The following is a 22,806-nucleotide window of genomic DNA, read 5'->3' on the forward strand; positions in this document are numbered from 1 at the left end:
CTGGCGGATACTATGACCAGGATGAAGCTGGGCACAGAGCAAGGCTCAGCAAGTTGGCCAACACAGCTTGCTTATATTGAAGGAATAGAAAATCTGAATGGAGTCATTACTATTAAGAAAAATGGGGCCGGCGCCGTGGCTCAACAGGCTAATCCTCCGCCTTGCGGCGCCGGCATACCGGGTTCTAGTCCCGGTCGGGGCACCGATCCTGTCCCGGTTGCCCCTCTTCCAGGCCAGCTCTCTGCTGTGGCCAGGGAGTGCAGTGGAGGACGGCCCAAGTCCTTGGGCCCTGCACCCCAGGGGAGACCAGGATAAGCACCTGGCTCCTGCCATCGGAACAGCGCGGTGCGCCGGCCGCAGCGCGCTACCGCGGCGGCCATTGGAGGGTGAACCAACGGCAAAAAGGAAGACCTTTCTCTCTGTCTCTCTCTCACTGTCCACTCTGCCTGTCAAAAAAAAAAAAAAAAAACAAAACAAACAAAAAAAAAAAAAACAAAAAAAAAAAGAAAAAAAAAAAAAGAAAAATGAAACTAATTAAAAATTTTCTCCTAAAAAAAAGTCCTAGACCCACTGGTTTCCCTGGTGAATTTTACCAATTTAAAGAACTAAAATAGATCTTTCTCAAAGTTTTCCAAAAATGGAGAAGGAAGGAACAATTCCAGTTTATTTATGAGGTCATCATTACTCTGATACTAAAGCCAGACAGGCACCAGAAACATAGAGGTGGTGTCCCTTATGAGTACTCTGTAAAACCCTCAGCACCATACTAGCAAACTTAATTCAACAGCAAATTAAAGAATAATACTTCGTGTCCAGTGGGATTTATTCTTAGAATGAGGGGATGGTTCAGTAGATGGTTCAGTAGATGCAGCACTTTAACTGCAGAGAAAGCATTAACATTCAGCACATTTCATAACTGAAAAACACTCAACTAAGAACAGAAGCCATGCGTGAAAGCTCCACGGTGAACACCATACTCACCAATGAAAGACAAACATTTTCGCTAATGTCAAGGACAAAACAAGACAAAGATGCCCCACATTCAGCAAAATAACAATATGCCAGTCGACACATATGAGCAGCTGCATTTCCACACACTAACTATGCACAGTCTGAAAAGGAAATTAAGAAAATAATTGCAATGCAAGAATAAAAGCTTACAAATGAATTTTGTGCCCAAGGTGTTGAAAGACTAGTAGACTGAAAACCAAGTAACAATGAAGGGAAAAAATTAAACAGGACTTAAATGAATGGAAAGCTAGCCTAGGTATGGGAAGGAAGATGAGATGTCAATACCACCCTAAGCAAACGACAGATTGAAAGCAATTCCTATCAAAATCTCTTAAAGCAATAGAAAAATTTATTCTAAAATTCTTTCCAAACTTCAAGGACCTCCAAATAATAATAATAATAAAAAAAAAACTTGAAAAAAGAAGGTCCAAACTGGATGAGCCATACTTTCTGACTGCAAAACTTCCTACATAGCTGTGCTAATCAAAAAAGTGATCTACTGGCATAAAACTCGATGTATAAACAACTGTGTTAGAATAGAGCCCAGAAAATAAGCTTTCACACATATGACCACAGATTTTCAACAAGGGTGCTAAGACCATTCAATCAGGAAGGGACACTCTTTCTAATAAATGGAGCTGAGAAAACCAGAGAGCCTCATTTGGGCCCTTCCCCAATACTACAGCCATTTTCACAGAATGGCGACTCAACCAGTGTTAGGAGTCAAAGGCCACCAGGTGGTGAGATAGGACCCATGTACTGTATTGGTCAGAGCAGGGCCTGTTCTCTAAAACTCACCTTTCCCAACGGCTAACATGTACCACAGTCCTGGCAGGCCATTTCTACCTCACGGCATACGGAGAGAAGCCCAATATTGAACCCGTGGTTGTCAGTGACAAAATTATCGTGTCCATCCAGTCCAATACTAAATTGTGGTGGCTCTGGCCAGTAGTGCTGTACAGGCCCAATAAGCCACATTGTTCCATTCAGTCTCATCTGGGTATATACTCTTCCCAAGGGTATGCACAAACCAAAAGTGTCACATCAAGCTGCACAAGCAGCCTTTCAGAACTGGTGGCCTCAGAGAGGATCGTCTTTAATTAGCTGTCCCCCACCAGGTAGGTTATTAGTCACAGCCACAAGTAGGTAAGGTTGGGCATGCCTGGTCCTTAGGAGCATTGTCTGGGGCAAAAGCAATGGCTTTCTATTAAGCTCCTATGGCTATAGGCTTCTAGTGTTGTAGTTCAGAAGACTTGTCACTGGAGGTAGGTGGGTGTTTACCACCAAGGTGGACAGTGGGGCTGAGTTTCCAGTGGACCAAGTCCAAGTATCTTCAGGGACATCCTAGGAGTTGCCTCCATGTAATCCGAGGATGCCCTGTGAGTAATCAATCAAGAGAAGGACAGTAGACCCCTAAAGATGTAGCTTCAACCTTCTTGTGTAACGAGAACGAGCCTGGGGAACCAGACTCACCTCTCTGGAATGTTCCATCTCACATACTATGAACAATCTATTTGCCTGTCCAATGCTGTTCTTAGCATCTGAAGGGACCCTTACAGGAAGGGGGTATCTGGGTACGGTGGTATCTGGTAGTGCTCTCTAAGAACCTGGTCTCCACAAGTCCCTGGAGATCAATATCTCAGAGGGTGACTCAGGACAGAGGCTTCCTCCCCTTGCCAGAGGCTCCATGCAGTAGAGTTAGCAGCTGCACAAACCTGAATCTCACAAGGTCCTTGGGGTTATGAGCCTCAAGGGTAGGGTTGCTGAGACGCCTGTTGGAACCTGGGATTTTCTGGTTAATGTATCCTTAGATCTCAAAACAATACTTGAGTGAGGCCTATCTTATCTCTTATCCTCAGTTAGTCCAATTAAGTTCTGGACTTTCAGTTTTGGTAGAGATACCTGTGGGATGAGTAACTTTGTCTTTAGGGCCTCAAGCTCCAATCTTTGGTTCCCAGCCCACATGTTCACAAGACTTACATGGATGGCTGTTTTCTGTATCTTCTCAGGACAAACGAGCCACCCCTGCACTTTCACACAGGCAGAATTACTACGTGGATATTGCCCCTTCTTCTTCTTTTTTTTTTAATGAGCAGAGTCTCTTCAATGGAGTAGAACCCCATATATTCTGAAAGAAGGTTCGACCCACGCTTGACCCAGCCCTTCACGGCGAACTGTAGGAGAAATCAGGGCTGCTGTGACAGGCCAAGAGCAGGTTTTGGAGTTCCAGGGGACCATGTACAGCAAAAGGTCTTCAAACACTTGGCATCAAAGTTCCAAACATCAGAAAGATGGAGAACAAGGCTCTAGCCTTGTCCACTACAATGGACTGATACTTTATCCAGTCCACAAAGCCTGGCTGATGCTAAAGAGGCAACAAATCAATTTAACTGGCAACAATCTACTGTGAATTAAACACATCCCACGTGGACTTCATGTGAAGCAGAAATAAGATTCTAGTATGTTAGGTCCCCAAGATTTGAGGCTTTGTTTATTTAGTTTTTATAGCAACTGGCATTACCCAACTCTGCTATTCTGTAGAACTCAACATGTGACACATAACCTGTCTGGGTTTTTTAAGGTATTCAGTACATATTTGTCAAATTAATTGAACGGATAAATTTAAGTGTATAGCATTAACCTGCATGATTTCTAATACATCTTCATCTTACACTCAGTGATTCAAAATTTCTTTGAGCTTTGGGCCAATATGGCATTAGACCAATTATTGCCCTTTTTAACAACCAGCACACTCTCCAGTGAAAGGACTTGAGAAATTCCAGAGATGCCTTATTACAGATGGGGTGTAACTGCAGCGAACAGAATGCTTAGGGGAAGCATGAGCATGAAAAGTCATCTGCAGTGTGTAAGCTGCCCGTATATTCGGATCTGTGCACCCACAATGATTGCAGGTGATCAGCATCACACAACCTTTAAAGGATGCTTTCCTCCCTGTGCAGCTCAAGATCTCCTACCTATGCAGCCCAAGCTTGCGGCCATCCCAGAGACATACAAGAAGTCTTGTGGCTGTTCCTGCAGTAATGTATTTTTTATGTTCCCCTAAAGTCATTATATTTCTATCAATGCCTTAGAAATTCAAGTAGGAAAGGATTCGGGCCCTATTAAATGACAGCGAGCAGTTTCTGCACAGCGCAGTCACCGTCCCTCTCGGGCCATGAATTGCTCACTGCAGCACACCCCCCAGGAGGCGCCTCTCCCCCCTCCACCTCCCCTCCTGGCTCAGGATGGCCAGACCTAGAGCTGACATCTCTCCAAGATGTTTCGCATGCAGCTTTCCGCCAGAAAGCTTTCTTCCCAGAAGTCTGCCCTCAGCTAACTGAACCATCAAGTCACTTTTCATCTTTCGGTATCAAAGCAAGAGCTAATATTGCACCTGGAACAGGAGGTCTTTGTGCAGGTTCAGTATCTGCAAGAAATGACTTTAGAGAGGTCTCTTGAGTCAGTTTCTTATCTTCAATCCAGGTATAAATAACGGCCACCGGTATAGAGTGCTATAAAGAGTAATGTAAGGGCTGGCGCTGTGGCATAGTGGGTAAGGCTACCGCCTGTGGTGTGGCATCCCAAATGGGCACAGGTTCGAGTTCCGGCTGCTCCACTTCTGATCCAGCTCTCTGCTATGGCCTGGGAAAGCAGTCGAAGATGGTCTAGTTCCTTGGGCCCCTGTACCCACGTGGGAGACCCGGAGGAGGCTCCTGGCTCTTGGCTTAGGATTGGCGGAGCTCTGGCCTTTTGGAGAGTGAACCAGTGGATGGAGGACCTCTCTCTCTTGCCTCTCATTCTCTCTGTATAACCCTGACTTTCAAATAAATAAATAGATCTTACAGAAAAAAATAAGGAAAAAAAGAGCTAATGTAGTAATAGATGTGAAAGGCTTCCACAACAACACCGTGCTGTGCAGGTGTGTAATGTGATGATCAAACAGGTAGAAAATAGACGGGCATAATCAAAGGGGAAGGAAACACCTGTTTGTATCCAAACTTGTCTTCCAGGATAAAGTCGCCAATGCCTCTGAAAACTGGAAGAATGAGTCTTGCCATCACTGTAGGGAAGGTCTTCCTACACCAGCCTGGACACAACTGCTAAATATGAAAATTTATCAAAACATTTGGTTTCTGTAAATTCTGAAACTGGGACTAATTGGTATTGAATTCATTCAGATGATTGTCTTAAAGAGAGATTGAGGGGCCAGCGTTGTGTCATGGCATCTCATATGGGCGCTGGTTTGTGTCCTGGATGCTCACTTCTGATCCAGCTCCCTGCTAATATTCCTGGAAAAGCAGTGGAGGATGGCCCAAGAGCTTGGGCCCCTGCACCCATGTGGGAGACCCGAAGAGGCTCCTGGCTCCTGGCTTCATCCCAGCATAGCCCTGGCTGTTGTAACCATTTGGGGAGTGAACAAGCAGACAAAGTCTCTTTCTCCCTCTTTCTCTCTCTCTCTCTCTCTCTCTCTCTCTCTCTCCTCTCTCTGTGTGTGTGTGTGTGTGTAGCTCTGCCTTTCAACTACATAAATAAATCTTCAAGAGAAAGAGAGATTGAAAAAGGTGGCTGACTGCTTTTCTGCATTTAGATTCTGAGAAGGTCAAAGAAGTTCAAATAGCCTGTTACTAAATCGAAGCGGGCCCCTGTTGGCTGGGGTCAGATTTTTTATCCCTTCTCTCTGTCATGCTCAGATGACAATGTCACATTAGTGCTTGACTCTCATGTTTGAAATGGGATGTACATTCTCAGATCATAAACTGGTTGGGGGCCTGGTAGCAATATTGCTTCTACCTGGGCTTTCTCCCAGTCCCAGAGTGTTCTCTACACCTGGGCTTTTTGAGAGTGGCAGCCTGTGTTATCTCAGAGTTTTCCTACTGGTGGCTCCAAGGACCATGGAGGAGGGACTGACTACTGGTAGGAAAAACAGAGAAGGCATAAGGCTCCAAGGAGGAACCGGAGAGACCTGTGAGTCGTTGCAGCAGTACATATCTTAGAAATACACACATCACCCATTCTGGAATGGCAGGAGGTAGTATTGTGGTAAATAAATGGAGCTGTGCTTACACACATGACCACGTTCCCAGGAGTTTTGTGGCCCGTTGATGGAAGCCCAGGTGAAGCACGTGGAGTTTTTGGAAGCCCAATAAACTGCTATGGAGCCTTACCAGTCGTCACCAGCTGTCTGCCTTTGGGAAATCTTCCATTTCCTCCACTCTGCAATGTGGATAATAAGAGCACCTTCCTCCCAGCCATAGTGCAAAGATCAAGTCCATGAGAATTCCACAGACCAACAACTCAAGTGGTAGTTGCTGTCACTTTCACCATCATGTTGTTTCACAGTTGCTGCTTATAAATGTGTGAGTATTATGATAGGCAACTCTGTCCAGGATTTCTTTTTCTTTTTTAATTTATTTGTTTGAAAGGCAGAGAGACAAGGACAGAGATCTGCCATCTACTGGTTCATTCCCCAAATGCCTACAACAATCAGGGCTGGGCCGGGCTGAGGCCAGGAGCCTAGAACTCCATCTGGGCCTCCCACATGGGTGGCAGAGGCCCAAGTACTTGAGCCATCACCAGGGTGATGCTGCCCAGGGTGTGCATGAAGAGGAGACTGGAGTCAGCAGCAGAGACAGAACTTGAACCAGGCTCTCTGTCCAACATGGGATGTGGGTGCCCTAGGCCGTGCCTTCATTGCTGTCTTAATAGCTGCATGTCCCTGCACAGGATGGCAATGTTCCAAAATGGACCTCATCTCTGAAAGATTTGGAGTCTCTAGTCTGGACGCACTCTTTTTTTTTTTTTTTTTTTTTGACAGGCAGAGTGGATAGTGAGAGAGAGAGGAGAGACAGAGAGAAAGGTCTTCCTTTTTGCCGTTGGTTCACCCTCCAATGGCCGCTGCGGCCGGCGCCCCGTGCTGATCCGAAGCCAGGAGCCAGGTGCTTCTCCTGGTCTCCCATGGGGTGCAGGGCCCAAGGACCTGGGCCATCCTCCACTGCACTCCCAGGCCACAGCAGAGAGCTGGCCTGGAAGAGGGGCAACCGGGACAGAATCCGGCGCCCTGACCAGGCCCCAGCCTGAAAGCACTCTTGAAGGCCTTCTTGCGCTCCTCCTTGTCAACCTTAGCCATAAACTTCTCCTGATCCAGGCTGAAGCCCTACAGAGCCTCTCATTTCTGGGAACAGCTCTCTGTGTGTTCGAGAACGGTCGCTCCTCCTCTAACTGCAGGCTCACGCTCCCTGGGCCTGGGCTACTTGCTGCAGGATGTGGCTCTTTGACTGTGGCAGAGGAGGCTGATGACAGAAGGGACTTGAGCCACACCAAGTTTCTCCCTGAGATCTTTCACACTGTAGCTCAGCTCAACGTGGCTGACACCCACGTTCCCAACCATGGAGAAAAATTAGACTGGAAAAACAAAGCCTACACACAGAGAAACACTGAGATGAGAAACGAGCAGAGAGCACACTGGAGACGTTGTAGTCACCTTCTATGAGTTATGAATGACATTCCAGTTGTGTTGGTGTTGATTTGAGCTTTGTTTCTGTTTCAGCAACCGAGATGAATAAAAGTGCAGTTGTATTTAATAAATATTTGTCGAGTGGTGCTGAGCTCCACACTTGGGTTCTGGACTAGAGATGGAACTCTCCAGGACCATGATGTTGGCAAGCACATAAATGAGCCACAACAGGGCGACCAATCAGTGGGAATAGGTAATGCTAAGTCTCCAGAAGCTACAGGAAGCAAGACGAAGGAAGAATGACTTCTTGTGAGGACACAGAGTCAGCATGAGAATTTTCAAGGCAGACAAGATGGAAGGGAACTTGAAGCAATAGTGATTAGGCGGAGGCTGGAACAGGCTGACATGTGGAGAGGAAGGGGACAGTCAGTGGAGTCTGAGTGTGTGTGCAGGGGCTGTGGAGTTGGAAGATGGCTAGGGTTAGAAAGGGAAAAGCCTTCTGTGCCACTCTGAGAAACATGCACCTTCTTTTTTGGGCAGGTGAAAGGCCCCTGGGGGCTCAGAGCTTAGAAACGATGAGGAGTCTGTAAAAGTAGACTGGAACCTAGAAGGTGCCTGATTGTTTCATCTCAAAGTGCTGTCCTATAAAGTTAAAGGTGAGAGAAGAGACAAAGCACACTGTATGTCCACTGTTCGATTCTCCTGGAGGAAATTCAGGTCCCTTTTATCTCTTAGATAACGAAGGGCACTGTGAAACATTTGGGTAGAAAGACATTTTTTAAAAAGCCTACCAGTTTTGTGGATTAAAACCTTTTTAGAAAGACCGTTAGAATACTGTTTCAAAATGTGAGGCAATAAGAATTACTTTATGTTTGATTTGAAGTCTCTTTGGTAACAGCTTCATGTAAATAAAGTGGTAATCCTCCCTTAAGAAGCAATTACTGAAAATGAAAGTGTTAATTTTAGCTTGTTGGAGTAATCAGGGAACTTAGTAAGTAATATCAAAACATTTTATAAATGATGTCAAAGAACAGTCAATGTTGAACCAGGAATTTTGTTTTTTAACATTTGAAGGATAACTGATTTATATGATAAAAATATTATTCCAACTTTCTTAACTGGAGATAATGCCTTTTATAAAAAACCATTTTTATGTTTTCCCCTTTTTTATGTTGGTTAATATAACACAAAGACAAGTTGGAGAAAATGCTTATTGATGAGGTCTATTCTGATTTGTATTAAAAGCAGAGAGTTGCATTCCAGATCACCTGGTTCACAAGTTTGGCATAGTTAGTCACTATTTGAGACTGTCCTGTGCCTGATTTTTTTTAGGGATGCTACTTTGGGAAGGAAAGCATGCACTGAGAAATTTCTAACCACAGTTATTTACGCATAAGCTGAAAACATCCAGCCCAAAGTGAAGTGGCTATTTTCATCCCAGTTGCCTTGCCCAGGGAATGAGATGTATTCTTTATAACTGAGTCGGTTTCTCCTACTTCTAACTGGAAACAAAGCGAGAGGGGAGCATAAATTTGAATAAGCAGAGCTACTGTTCACAACATACTGTATTCAAAAAGAAGAATTTCAGTGTGTCTGTGTGTGTGAGAGAGTGAGTGTGTGTCTGTGTACGTGTGTTTTATGGTCAGCATTGGTTTTCTTTCATCTTGATCAGTGGATAATGGACATCAAGTTCAAAGAGATAAAGCATAAACAGCCTTATTGTGATTGAAGTGCTTATAGATCTGTGCCAATTTCCCACCACTGTGTACTTTGTGCTACTTAAAACTGTATTAACTCTAGCGGAAGAGTGAAGCATTTGTGATTTAAACGAAGAAGAAGGAAGAGGAGTTCCAGCTCCAGCACCCCTCAGAGTGAGCCTCACCATGGAGTGGCAAGAAGGGAGCCGGATTGTATCCATTTTTCTATTCCCTCGAATGCTCAATACTGCACCTTTCATAGCAGCCTAGACAATGACTGACTCAGTAACAAAGCTTTGACCTCCACATGTTGTCTCTAAGCCAGTTGCAGGCTCTTGAGAAATTCTTTCTGCCTCTGGCTAGAGATGTCCTCACCCACAGCACCCCAGGCTTCTAACACAGCAATTACCAGGCATTGCTGAGATCCTTGTCTTTCCCCGGACTGAGGGCAAGGACCTGGTCATTCTTGACTACATTCCCAGCCTGTGACTAAGGGAGAGCGCCTGGACGTAGCAGGTGCTTCATGAGTGCCCACTGGGTAAATGAAGGAATGGGCGAATAAGGACATGCTTGAGTGGCAGAATGAATGAGATCTCACTATAACCCAGCCCTGTGCTTCCTAGAATGAGAGTCCTATTCGCTTATCATTCCTGCTTCCCCTAAAAGCACACAAAGTGTGAGTCTTACTGCTTGTGAGTTGATGGCATTCTGCCCAGGGAGCCCTGAGAGGCCTTTACAGAGCTGTGTTTCCGGCTCATTCATCTTTTTTTCACTTCTTCAGGTGACAAAGCGACCCTGGCGTATGTCAATGAGCATGGACTGCTGGCGCTGCGGCTCAATAGGCTAATCCTCCACCTGCGGCGCCGGCACACCGGGTTCTAGTCCCAGTTGGGGCACCGGATTCTGTTCCGGTTGCTCCTCTTTCAGGCCAGCTCTCTGCTGTGGCCCTGGAGTGCAGTGGAGGATGGCCCAAGTGGTTGGGCCCTGCACCCCATGGGAGACCAGGAGAAGCACCTGGCTCCTGGCTTCGGATCAGCGCCGTGCGCCAGCCGTGGCGGCCATTGGAGGGTGAACCAATGATAAAGGAAGACCTTTCTCCTTGTCTCTCTCACTGTCCACTCTGCCTGTCAAAAATAATAATAATAATGAGCATGGGACTGTCAGACTTCACACAGAGAGAGGGCAGCCGGTCTTTCCTACTTTCCAGGAAATCAGTGAGCACTCTTTGTAACACACATGGGCTAGGGACTGAAAACCAAAAGTGAGGCTCTAGCGTCTTCTTCAATCGCAAGACATGTAGCTGGCATTTGGGTGTGTGCATGTTGCATGTCTTACGTGTGCGTTAGGACATGCACAAGGGCTGTGTGTCCGAGCGTGTGGATGCACGCATCTTTGAGCCTTGAAAAGTTTCATTCAAAAGAAACAGATTTCTTTCAAAGTTGTCTAAGCTGTTTAAGACTGATTTCCTTAAAACAAAAATGTAAAAAGTCCAGAGATGATAAAATAATATCTACTGTGTTGGGTAGTTTGTTATAAAAGAGCTACTTTTTTTAAATGAGCAAATAGGACATTGAAGCAGCCTATTAATTTTAAAAAAACCTTATTATTGTTATTGATTTATTCATTCAAAATAACTGATATCCTGCCACCTTTTAAAAACATTTTCAATAGGCCAGTGCTGTGGCCTAGTGGACTAAGCCTCTGCCTGTGGCGCCAGCATCCCTTATGGGCATCAGTTCAGGTCCCGGCTGCTGCTCTGCCAGCCAAGCTCTCTGCTATGGCCTGGGAAAGCAGTGGAGGATGGCCCAAGTGTGTGGGCCCCTGCACCCGCATGGGAGACCTGGAAGAAGTTCCTGGCTCCTGGTTTCAGATCAGCCCAGCTCTGTTGCAGCCATTTGGGGAGTGAACGAGTGGATGGAAGACTTTGTCTGTGATTCTCCCTGTGTCTTTATATCTCAAACAAAAAAAATAAAAATATTTTTTAAAATTTTCAAATGTGTTTTACCTAACACACTTTAAAAAGCTAAAGATGTTTTTGATTAACAATAATTATACATATTTATGGGGTTTACTGTGACATTTCAATATAATATGTACTGATCAAATCTGGGTGATTAACATTTCTCTCTTTTTGTCATTACTTTATGATTAGAGCCTGAGCCTCTCTCTTCTGTTTGCTCAGAAAATACATAATAGGTTATTGCAAATTATAGTTCCTACCACTATGCTGTGTAGAGCTTGCAACTCACCTTTTCTACCTCAGATTTGGTTCCTGCTGTGCCCCCTACTCCCTCCAGCATCTGGTAATTGCTATGTTACGGCTGGATTAATATTGTTTAGCTTCCACATATGAGAGAGGACATACAGGATTTATCTTTCTGTGTCTGGCTTATTTCAATCCATATGATGCCCTTCAGTTCCATTTATATTGCTGCAAATGACAGGATTTCATTCTTTTTAATGGCTGAATGGTATTCCATTTGTATACAGACCAAATCTTCTTTAGTCACTCACCTGATTATAGACACCTTGGTTGATTTCATGTCTTGCCTATTGCGAACAGTGCAGCAATAAACATGGTGGAGCAGGTACCTCTTTGATACCAGGAGTTCATGTCTTTTGGATGTATATCCACCAGTGGGTTCCTATCTTTTTAAGGAATCTCCATATTGGTTTCTCCATATCGTACTCATTTACATTTCCACCAACCGTGGATGAGAGTTCTTTCTCCTCATCCTTGCCAGCGTTTGTGACTTTTGTGGCTGTTTGTTAATAGCCATTCTGACAGGAGTAAGGTAGTATCTCCTGTGGTTTTGGTTAGCATTTTATGCTGCTTTTAACCTACTACAAAACAGCAATTCACATGTTTAACCCAGTGGATTAGTTTTAAATGGATCCAGATACAGAATCCAGTAAAGTGTCTCAAAAAAAAAAAAAAAAAAACAACAAAAAACAAACAAACAAAAAAACCCACCTGCTCAATATGATGGGGTGGGAAGCAGGGTGTTCTTACCAAAGTAAACAAACATCAACAGGTTTTCAATCCGCACCCAATGCAGACTGCTGCCCCATCACCGCTGGGCTGTCATTTGATTTGCTGAACAGGACCCGGCTGTCAGAGGAATGAGCAGCTCACATTTGGAATGCAGACACTGTCCACCACGGCCATGATGCATGCCTTTGGCCAGCTACCTAGCGTTTACCGATGTTAAGCCAAAGTCCCCATTTTCTGAAAATGAGTAAGTTTTGAACGCACACAATTTGACCCAACGAATGAATACTGCTCTAATGCAGTGACTCAGCACTTCCTATGTATTGTTCAGGAGGTCACATTTGAAGGAGAAAATGATTTCCGATGATTTTTGATAACTAAGATTTGCCTCAGAACCAAATCCTACCCACTGATAAATCCCAGCTGGTGACTCCACCAACAGAGCCAGCTCTCTAGGCCAAGGAGACAGAGGTTGTGACAGCCATGAGAGTAAAGCCAGCCTTGGACCGCACTCTCCTGGTGTGCACACTGAACGGGACACGTACTAGTCACCAGCCTTCAGCAGTGTTCCCACCGCCTCTGGCACCTGCAGGGTCTCCTGATGAAATGAAGAATAAAGTCACCCCGTCTGACCATGAGCAGAGCACTCGAAACATCCCAAACAAGACATTCTCAGCACGTTTCAGCAGTCCTCCTGGGAACAGTCATGAGAATCAGACCCGAGGATCATCAGATCAGTCAGGATTTCTGGGGGACAGGAAGGCTCAGTCCCTGTGCTGAGAGCCTGGGCAGAAACAGAACCTTTGGAGTTGAAAACAGATTGTCCTCTCAGAATCTGCACCCAAGTGAAGGTTCAAGCGTTTTCACTCCTTAGCACCAACATGTAGAAGTTATTACTACTACGTCCTTTGTTAGGTAAGTGGAAAAACGGACTGTGCTACATCCACGCCCAGGAGTATTATCCAGTGCACAAAATAAATGAGCTATCAGATAGCCATGAGAAGACGTGGAGGAACCCCAAATACCTAATGCTGAGTGAAGGAAGCTGATCTGAACGAAGATCTTTCATCTGACGGGCGTCTAAGTACGCGAGTCTAGCAGGCCACTCTGGGAGAGGTGACGGTACGGACACAGTACAAGGCCAGGGGCTGGCAGGGTTCGGGGGGGAGGGATGCTGAACAGGGTAACAGCAGAGGATTCTTAGTGTGGTGAAGCTATACTGCATGATGCAGTACAGTGGACACAGGCCGTTCAGTGCTCCTCAAAACCCGAGAATGTACACCACCAACGACTCAAAATGGGACTTTCAGTGACAGTGATGTGTCAGTGGTGTGAGATACTGACAGCAGGGGAGGCAGTGTGTGGTGTAGGGGTCCATGGAGACAGCTTTGTTCAACTGTGCTGTGAACATAAAATGTGGTAAAAATAGCCCACTAATAATAAAAAAATCCAATAAACTCATAGAGTATGGATTTTAATAAGTGTTTCAATATTGCTTCATTAGCTGCTGCAAACCCACCATAGTAACATAACAGGTTATCAAAGGTGACCCCGGGTAAGACAAGGGCCAAGAAACTATCTTTACTAACTTTTACATAAATAAGTAACTTTTTAGGGTAGAGACAAAGAGGGAGAGAGAAGTTGTCAGTGGGTAGGCACATCACTTCATCCTCAGTACAGTAATACAAAGAATCTCCATCCACTCTGTGTGTGGCCGTCACCTGCTCAGTTCTCAGTGCGTCTTGTCTGGCTCTCCCCTGAGCATCACTCCGTGGCGGCTGCGATTCCGCCCCGGGTCCCAGCTGTAGAGGAGGAATTGCCGTCCTGCTGTCCGCCCCGGCCTCCCAAGCTTCTTGTCTCAGGGTGGATGAGCTCACCCGGGCCGCCGGGAGATGGAAGCAGGCAGGGCTCACAGCCGCTCCCGGAATGCAGGAGCGCCGGCTGCTGTGTGTCTTGTCAGCATCGGTGACCGTGTGGACTTATCTTAGGGGAATGTTCACTACCTTACAGCTCAGCTTCCGGGCTGTAAAACGGGCACAGCTGTCTCCCCCGGGTCCGGAAGGCCAGAGCGAGTTTTGTTAGTGAAGATCCCGCAGCTTCAGGCGCCCGAGCCTGGTGGACGGCGACAGTGTGAGGTTGCAGGCTCCGCGCGCTCCAGGTGCCGGCTCCTGCTGGCTCCTCCCTGCCCCTGCCCCTGCCCCTGCCCACTCCCCGTGGGCCTGCGTGGCCACAGGCGGCTCTGTGAGCTCCAGATGCCGCTGGCTCTTGCTTCGCTCCGGGGTTTTGGACCTGAGCAAACGTGAGGGCGCAGCCCCTGCCCTTAGGTTCAGCGCCCTGCTTAAAGCCGCGGGCGGGGCGAGGTGCGAGTCCGCCCCCTCTGTCTGCAATGGTCCAACGCCCTCTGCAGCGGCCGTGTCCAGGCCCACAGGACTGCCCGGGCCCTCCGCTGTCCTCTCCTCACAGGTCAGGGTCTCAGACCCGCGCAGTGCTGTGTAAACGCGCTGCTGTGCGGGAGTCACCACGCGCGGGCAGGAGCGCAGCCAGGGTCCATGGCCTTGGGAAGCGGTGCTGAGCGTCTCGGGGTGGCCGGGGGCAGGGTGAGCTCGTGTGTGTACGTGTGTGTGCACGTGCGCATGTTTGCGTGTGTGTGTACATGCATGGGCTCGCGTGTGCGTGCGAGCGCCTGGAAATGAGCCCTAGGGACAGGGCGAGCCAGGCGGGGAAGTGTCGGTAGCGGCTATGGCTTGGTGTCCCTGTCCAGAGCGGAAAGATGAAGGCACCAGGCAGGCTGGCAGCACACGAGGGGACGGTCCTTGGGGAGCCAGTGGCAAAGCCACGGTAGATCTTGGCGAGCTCAGGAGCACTGCTCAGAGCCTGGAGCCGCCCTGTCTCCTGTAGCTGCCCTCCGAGCCCTGACCCCGGCTGCCCCAGGGGCTCTGCTGTCTCCTGGGCAGCAAGCAGCCTCTCTCCCTCTGCAGGGGCCCTCCCTCCCGACTTTTGCCCGCCTTGTTGAACAAAGCAGCCATGGGCAGATGCCCTTATCAGCCCCATGCACATCCTGAGCGCCCGGTTTGTGGCTATGACCCCTCCGTGGGCTGGCTGGGAGGATGAGGGCGGTCTCCATCACCAGGAGAGCCGCGTTTACGGGAAGCTTGCGGTTCAGGAATTCACGCAGAGATTGGAAAGGAGTGAGTGGGCTGGTCAGCCCCCTGAGCTCTGAGACCCTGGCGTTCTCCCACATGGACTGTGTGAGCTCCCGATGCAGCGAGCAATCTGGGGTCTGTGTACTGTAGGGTGCTGACCTGCTTTTAGGAGGTTTGGACTACGTGTCTGCCGATTTCATATATAAACACTCCTGGACTTTGAAGCATCGCCTTTTACAAATCAGAAAATCGGAAAACCTGACCCAACTGAGCCCCATCCCCGGTGTTCTTAGATGATCTCCAGGACGAGAGAGGAGACATTCTCCAGTTTACCACAGTCTCCACTACTCCTTCATGCGTGTATCTCAAAGCCAAGGGCCACTTTGCTGTGACCACCAGTGTTCTGCTCCTGTTTTCTCTATACATGAGTGAAAGGAAATGAAGAACTCTGTGTTCACAAATGTCATGGAAAGTGAGTGACGAAAGCTAGTTAGGTCCACATCTTTGTGGAAGTCTGTATCTGCTACATATCTACCATTTCTGTCCCTTTTTTTATATAACAAAACGTAAGAGCCCTATGGGCCAAATCTGTTCTGTTTCACTTTATGTTCAAAGCTCAGCCCCAGTAAAAAGTTAGTTTGCGGTCATAAATGAGGTCCAGTTATCTCTTTCACTCTGCAGATGAGCAAATGGAGGTTGAGAGAGGTTACGTGGTCTGGGCAGCGTCACACAGCTTAACCAGCGCCGTAGCCAGGGTCCCACCCCTAGGCCATTAGGATGTGAGCTCTGCCTGTCTCAGGCTGGGTGGGGCAAGCTCCCCAGATGAGACCTGAATGTGACTGCTTCCGGCAGGGACCCCCGGACCAGGAATCCCCTCTTCACCTGCCTCTGGGCCCACGACTCCTGCCACAGGAGCTTCAGCGTCCCGGAGGTAGCAGTCAGACTAAGACGGCCTCCGTCACCTCCGTCTCCCACTCACCCAATACCGAGGGCGGCGGTGGGAAAGGCCCGGACCAGGGATGCCGAGAGTCCCGGGTTCATCCTGGGGTCCCTCCTCCCAGTGTGTGAACGTGGGCAAACCGTGGCACTTCCAAGGGCCGGTTTCTCCATCTGTAAAGTGGGCAGCACATTGGAGAGGATGAGAAGAGGAGTTCAGGAGCACCCCTGGGTGGAGTGGGTGCCCTGGGGTGCAGTGCTGATTGCTGCAATGGTTGTATTCACTGCCCCCACAGAGAGCCCTGCTGGGACCTCCCAGGCTTGGGGAGAGCCTGTGCAGGGCTGAGCCGTGCCCCCAGCCTGTCTAGACGGAAGGGCAGGCAGGAAGCACTCAAGGGCATACCTGCAACCCATATCTCACAGGATTCCGCCCAGGACTTTCCCTGGGAGACCAGGCTGGCTCTGAAGGGGTGTGGCTGGGAAAAGCGTGAGCTCAGCTCCACCGGAATGCAAGCTGTAAATCCCTGTGGACGTGGGCTCCTGTACAAATAGTGGACCCTGCCTTGTACTGCCGCTGAGACACTGCCAGCCTGCAACAACCCTCGCATCAGGAATTGTGCTGGATCTGCAGACGCAGACCCGGTAAGAACCTTACTCTCTCCCAGGAGCTTTGTTTGCTGCCCTCACTTCTCCATCATCCGTAGGACCTGGGGTTCTGTGGGTCTGGAGCCCAGTGTGGACAGGAGGAGGCTGCGGGACCCGACTGGGGCTTCTGCTGACGTATTAGACCTCCTGTCCCACCTCCGTGGCTCTGCTTAGCCTCTTGTGTTTTCTTTTCCCGCTCCCCAGTGGGTGGCCCAGGTGTAAACACGATCAGGGCCATGTGCTGGGCCTGCTCCCTTTTAAAACAAATTTCTTGCTTGGAAAAGATCACAGATGATGTGAATCATCTCATCATCAGTACTAAACCCTGCATGGTTCAGAGCTGGCTTTGTTTGGCACGTGTTTTCTAAAGGCCAGACGCAAGGGGCATAGCAGGAGATGATGAACAAGAGGAGGCGGGAAGGGGCAGGAGGTGCAGTTGGCTGCCTGGGGGATCTGCCCCTGCCCGCCATGGTACTAACCTGGCCGGGCCTCACGGTCGGGCTCTTCCCTAGAGCTGTTCTGTAATCAGCCTGGTTGTAGGGTTCTTGTGTGGATTCAACAAGGTGAGACTGGAACGCTGGGCCAGTGCTCAGTGGGTAGTCAGTATTCCATAGAATTGGATTTTTCTTCTTCTGCCCAGTGTGGTTTGATAGTTCACCTGGTGACCTTGGTGCATTAAATGCTGTTCCCAGGACAGAATTAGGCCCCAGTGCCCCATGCTGGGCAGAGGGGAACTGAGCAGGGAGACGAGGTGTTTACAGAGTGGCCTGGGAGGAAGCAGGTGCCTTGGTCCAGAACAAGCTGTTCCCCTGTGCAAGCCTGTAGGGTGACTGTTAAGGGAGAAAGGGCAGTTGTGGAGGACAGGGGGGACAATGGTCCTGAAGTTCTTAGGAGAACAGTTTGAATCACAGGACGGAGTCAGGGAAGAAGTCACAGGCATGCTATTTGGGTCTGGTCAGCAAAACCGCGAAGGGAAGGGAGAGGTGTCAGTGTGGCATTGAAAGTCGTGCTATAAATTCAATGACTTATTCAAGGATTGGTTAAGGATGTTTGTATGCTCAGCGCACAGGGTCCAGAACCTGATCAGGTGCGATTCTTTTTTTTTTTTTTTTAACTTTTATTTAATGAATATAAATTTCCAGTGTACAGCTTATGGATTACAATGGCTTCCCCCTCCCATAACTTCCCTCCCACCCGCAACCCTCCCCTCTCCCGCTCCCTCTCCCTTTCCATTTGCATCAAGATTCATTTTCAATTCTCTTTATATACAGAAGATCAATTTAGTATAAAGATTTCAACAGTTTTGGGTGCGATTCTTGTCTTCCACCTGCACTCAAACACTGTCTGAAACTCGCCGCTCCGCTCCCTGCTTCTCTTCCCCACTGGGGTCAGACAAACTCCCCACTTTATGCCTTTCCAGGGCTCTTACTCCTCCCAGACAGCCCCCCACCCCACCCAGCCCCTGTGTCAGGCTCCCCATGAGTCCAGCCTCTGGGTCAGTGTCCCAACAGTTCCTGACACGCTCCATCTTGCCTTATCCTTTCACATTCTGTGATCCTGTGTGTCTGAGGAACCCTGCTAGAAACCCAGCAGGGGGCGGCAGGAGGAGCTTGATGCTTAATTCACCCAAGCCCTGAGTGCCAGGGGAAGGAACTGAGGCCCTAGGGGGAAAGCGAATTTCCAAGATGCAGTTGAGGACAGGGATGGGACAGAAGCCCTGGTCAGTGCAATTTAAATCCCCCAGAGGGTGGCCTTCGTATTCTTTAAGACCCAGGGCTTTCTCATAAACCTTGGTAGGTTGAACACCTAGACTAGTGCATGGCATGCAGTAGGTGCTCAGTAAGTGCTTGCTGAGTGAGTGCTGAAGGACGCAGTGGGTGAAACATGCGGGGAGTGGGTAGGTGTGGGGACGAGGGACTGAGAGTTAACAAGGCTCGGTGAGTGTGGAGGGAAGGTGAGGCCTGGCAGCCTGGGTCACTGCAGTCTCAGGTCAGGTGCACGTGGGAGCAGTCAGGCTACTCACCCAACCATCCCAGGAGTCAGAGGATGCTTGCTCTCCTAAATCAGGCAGGACTGTGGCAGGACCACAGAATGGGACAGGATTAGGCAAAATCGTGAGCGTGTCAGGAACGTGACACTGACCCAGAGGCTGGACTCAGAGGGAGCCTGACACAGGGGCTGGGTGGGGTGGGGGTAGGGTGGTAGAGCTCTCTGGAAAGTCATGAAGAGGAGAGCTCATCTGACCCCAGTGGGGAAAGAAACAGGGAGCGGAGAGGCGAGTTTCAGACAGTGTTTTGAGTACAGGTGGAAGACAAAAATTGCACCTGATCGGGTTCTGGGCCCTGTGTGCTGAGCATACAAACGCCCTTAACCAATCCTTGAATAAATCATTAAATTTATAGCAAGACTTTCGATGCCACACTGACAGGGAGGAGGGAGCTAAGCCTGTAACCCTGCACCCCTGACCTGACCCTGACCCTGACCCTGCATTTTGTCCAACAGGTGCCCGCCCAGCTGAACCATGTGGACCTGCACTCTCACCCTGCTCTCCGTCCTCCTGCTGGCTGCTCAGGTGCTCCGCACAGAGGCCCAAGACAGAGAACAGGATGAAGTGAATTTGGAGGCGGAGCAGGATGGGTGGGTTCCTCTGGAGAAGCCCGTGATAGTGTCAACAAGCCCGCCAACCCAGGTCATTGTCACTGGCAGCTTTGTGAGCAGAGACCAAGCCAAATGCAAAGTGACCGTGACCACACAGGAGGAAGGAGTCCATCTGCAGGTCGATTGTGTTCGATTGGAGCACGAGTTTTCCTGTGTCTTTGCGGGCAATCCCACGGCGTGCCTACACTGCTTGAACAACGACAAGGTCTACTGGAGACAAATTGGCTGGCGCCTGCGCCGTTTGAACCACATCTGTGAGGACTCCAAGGTCATCTTGAATACCAGGGTGTGTAGTACCAAGTATCCAGAATCCAATCTCAAGCTGGTGAACTCTACTCTGGCTCGCAAGACTTCTGTGCAGGGAATGAAGCCCACCCCCACGATGTCAGTCAAGGGGAAGCAGCCATCCCAGACAGAGCCATCCAAAGGCAAACATCACGTCTTCCCTACAGAGACAGTGAAGACCAAAGACCTACCCCCCACCAAGTAAGTCAAGACTACAGAAACCAGTCCCTTAGAGCAAATCAAGATTGAAATGACCACTCAGACAACTCCATACCAGGCCCCAGAGACCACCACTACTCAGACAATGGGAATCCTAGAGACCACCAGCAGCCAAGCACTGACACAAGCCACCACCACTAAACCCAGCTGTGTGGATACACTAGGCAGCAAATCCAAGAATGCATCCCAGAAGACAAGGCAGCAGGAGGGCCAGCAGGACCAGCAGCACCAGACACAGCCAACCCAGCAGGATGAGCACAGCTCCAGCAGAAGTTCCAGTAGATGACCCGGGAGTGACGGGGCTCCCGGAGCTTGTTCTGCAGCGTCGCCCTGGGCCCCAGTCTTCCTCCTGGCTGAGAAGGGAGCAGGGGCTCAGACAGGTGGTGTCTTAGGCTCCTCTGTGTGTGTGCAGTTCCCAGGTTCCCATAAGACCGGGACGTCTGTGCTAGGAGAGCACAGGGCAGTGTTGGGACAGAGTTTGTGTTCTGCCTTTGCTGTTCACTTTCCGAGGTGTGTTGCCAGGTCTATGGACTTTGGGGCCTGACTCCCGTGCTCACAGCACTGTGCGTGTGCGAGCAGGGAAGAGCTGTCTCAGCTGAAGGAGTCCGAGTGGTGATTTTAGTGATGTACACTTCCTGCTGAATTAGCAGCTGTAATAAAGCTCACGTGTTGTTTCAAAGCATGGTCATCAGTGTTTGTCTCTGTGTCTGGTCCCAGTCACTGTCCTGTGTCTCCATCCCTGGATGGATATCTAGGAATGACTTCCACTTTCCCATGAATCCCACATCACCCCATGATGTGAGCTGTTCCAGGGTCTTCATGGAGTCGTCCATTTAAATAAAATTTAAAATAAAATTTAAATTTAAATAAAATTTAAAATTTTTTTCATTGAGTGATGCCCGAATAATTGCACAGTCATAAGAAAGCATGATCACTTACCATTGCTTCATCTATCACAGAAAATAATGTGAGTTGTATTGTATCTCCAAATACAAAAGGTATTTTCTCCTTGGGTTTTGTATGTTGCTTTTCTTCCCCTTGATAGCCTTGCCTGTATGTTCAAATCCAGTAGCCACTGGCTCTCCCATTGCCACTCAACTACCCACCCACAGCCAGAGAGGGCTTATAGAGAAGGCAGTAATCATGGGGGCTGGGCAAAATAGAGAACTAGCAAAGTACAATGATGTCTCATGATTCTTATGACCTGGAATCTTCCATTTCCAATAACCAAAACCAGGCAGTGGCAGAAGAAAGAGATTGGAGTCAACCTCTCCTAGTTGTCACCCAGGATGTCCTCTTATGATGACAACAGTAGGATCAAAAAAAAAAAAAAAAAAAAAACCCACAGAACAATGATCGAGGGATCCTAGGATGAAATGGACGTAGAGAGCTGGTCTTCTTAAATTCCAACCTCTTCTGTCCCAATTTTATATGAATATCTCCTCCAAAGTGGATGCTCTCGGAGGTCCAGCTACATTTAATGCTCACAACGTCAGAGTAAGACCCAAGCCACAATGCTAACAATATCATGTGTCCATGTTATTTTTCAGTCAAGTGTTCTTTTGTAATAAACCAGAGGTCATTTTTCATTTTTTACACTTATGATGCCACAAATTCATAGGGATGAGTGGCAGCTTTGGTTGCTCTCCTTGGTTCTGACAACGTGTGCAGCAGGCATGTGTGTCAATTGAACTCGAGAACATTCTTCTTTGGCTTCTTCTTCTGATCATTTTCCTTCTCACATTTCAGGAAGCTATCGCGGTTTTTATGGCGCTTAATAGGCTCAATGTGCAAATTAATTCTCCTGGCAAGAATCTTGCCTTGAACTTGTTTCTTTACAGCAGTGCCAGCAGTATGCTGGGGGATACTGTACCTTCTTCCAGCTTTGCCGCCGTAAGATTCGTGGGACATTCCGCTGTGAACAGTACCCATTCCCCTGATGCCTACAATCACCTTTCTGCTCGATACACATCTATGTGGTCACAGTCACAAGTCCATGTTTCCTAAAAGGCCCGGAGCATATTGTTTGGGTGCCTCTATTTCCCTTTGTGTTGGTCATCTTGGTGAATTCCTGATCAAAGGAGAGTCAAGTTTTGAAAAGCCCATTGCACAGCTTGGGGCTGCCACAAATTGAGAATGACAAGGGGCGTGGAATGTCCATTGACTGTCTTGTCTGTGAGGCCACTATTGGGGGCCTTTGCTGTGCACAGTGGGGCATCATCTACCTCTGAGTGATCCATGTAGTCAAAAACATAGCAGAGTGTGTTCTTGAATGTAACTGGGGGCAGACGCTGTGGCGTAGCAGGTAAAGCCACTGCCTGCAGTGCCAGCATCCCATATGGGCGCCGGTTCGAGTCCCGGCTGCTCCACTTCCGATCCAGCTCTCTGCTATGGCCTGGGAAAGCAGTAGAGGATGGCCCAAGGCAAGAGCATTGGCTTTCTGTCTAACTCACTGGAATACAAGCTTCTATTAAATTGCTAAGTACAGACTTTCGCAGGACTAGATGGCTGCTGCCACCTAGTGGACACCAAGAGCTTTTGTTTGTGCTGAGTTTTCACTAAACTCAGGGAAGAGAGTTCTAAGCTCACGTGGAGGAGAAATCTGTCTGCATTTGCAACTGTGTCCTTCACAGCTGAGAGGCCAATACAGGATGGGGAGACCTGGGTGCAGAGCTCTGGCACTCCTTTCTAAGGCTCCAGGTCTCCACAAGTGCCCGTAGCTTCTTCCCTAACAGCGTGTAACAGGGAGCCCTGTTCCAATGGGGC

The 22,806-nt window shown here is 48.5% G+C and overlaps 1 protein-coding gene across 1 annotated transcript; it reads left to right on the forward strand.

The window, feature by feature from the left end:
* Positions 1 to 16,813: 16,813 nt before the first annotated feature.
* LOC133775354 (fibroblast growth factor-binding protein 1-like) lies at positions 16,814 to 20,644 on the forward strand. The gene is made up of 2 exons (XM_062213638.1): positions 16,814 to 16,875; positions 19,381 to 20,644. Exon 2 carries the CDS (start codon positions 19,400 to 19,402, stop codon positions 20,024 to 20,026), a length of 627 nt encoding a protein of 208 aa, XP_062069622.1. The 5' UTR covers positions 16,814 to 16,875; positions 19,381 to 19,399; the 3' UTR covers positions 20,027 to 20,644.
* The last annotated feature ends 2,162 nt before the right edge of the window (positions 20,645 to 22,806 follow it).

This window comes from Lepus europaeus, chromosome 16, assembly GCF_033115175.1.
Source record: "Lepus europaeus isolate LE1 chromosome 16, mLepTim1.pri, whole genome shotgun sequence".
NCBI classification, from domain to species: domain Eukaryota; kingdom Metazoa; phylum Chordata; class Mammalia; order Lagomorpha; family Leporidae; genus Lepus; species Lepus europaeus.

Coding starts and splice junctions, on each gene's coding strand:
- LOC133775354 (XM_062213638.1), top strand. CDS start 19,400: ATGTGGACCTGCACTCTCACCCTGCTCTCCGTCCTCCTGCTGGCTGCT.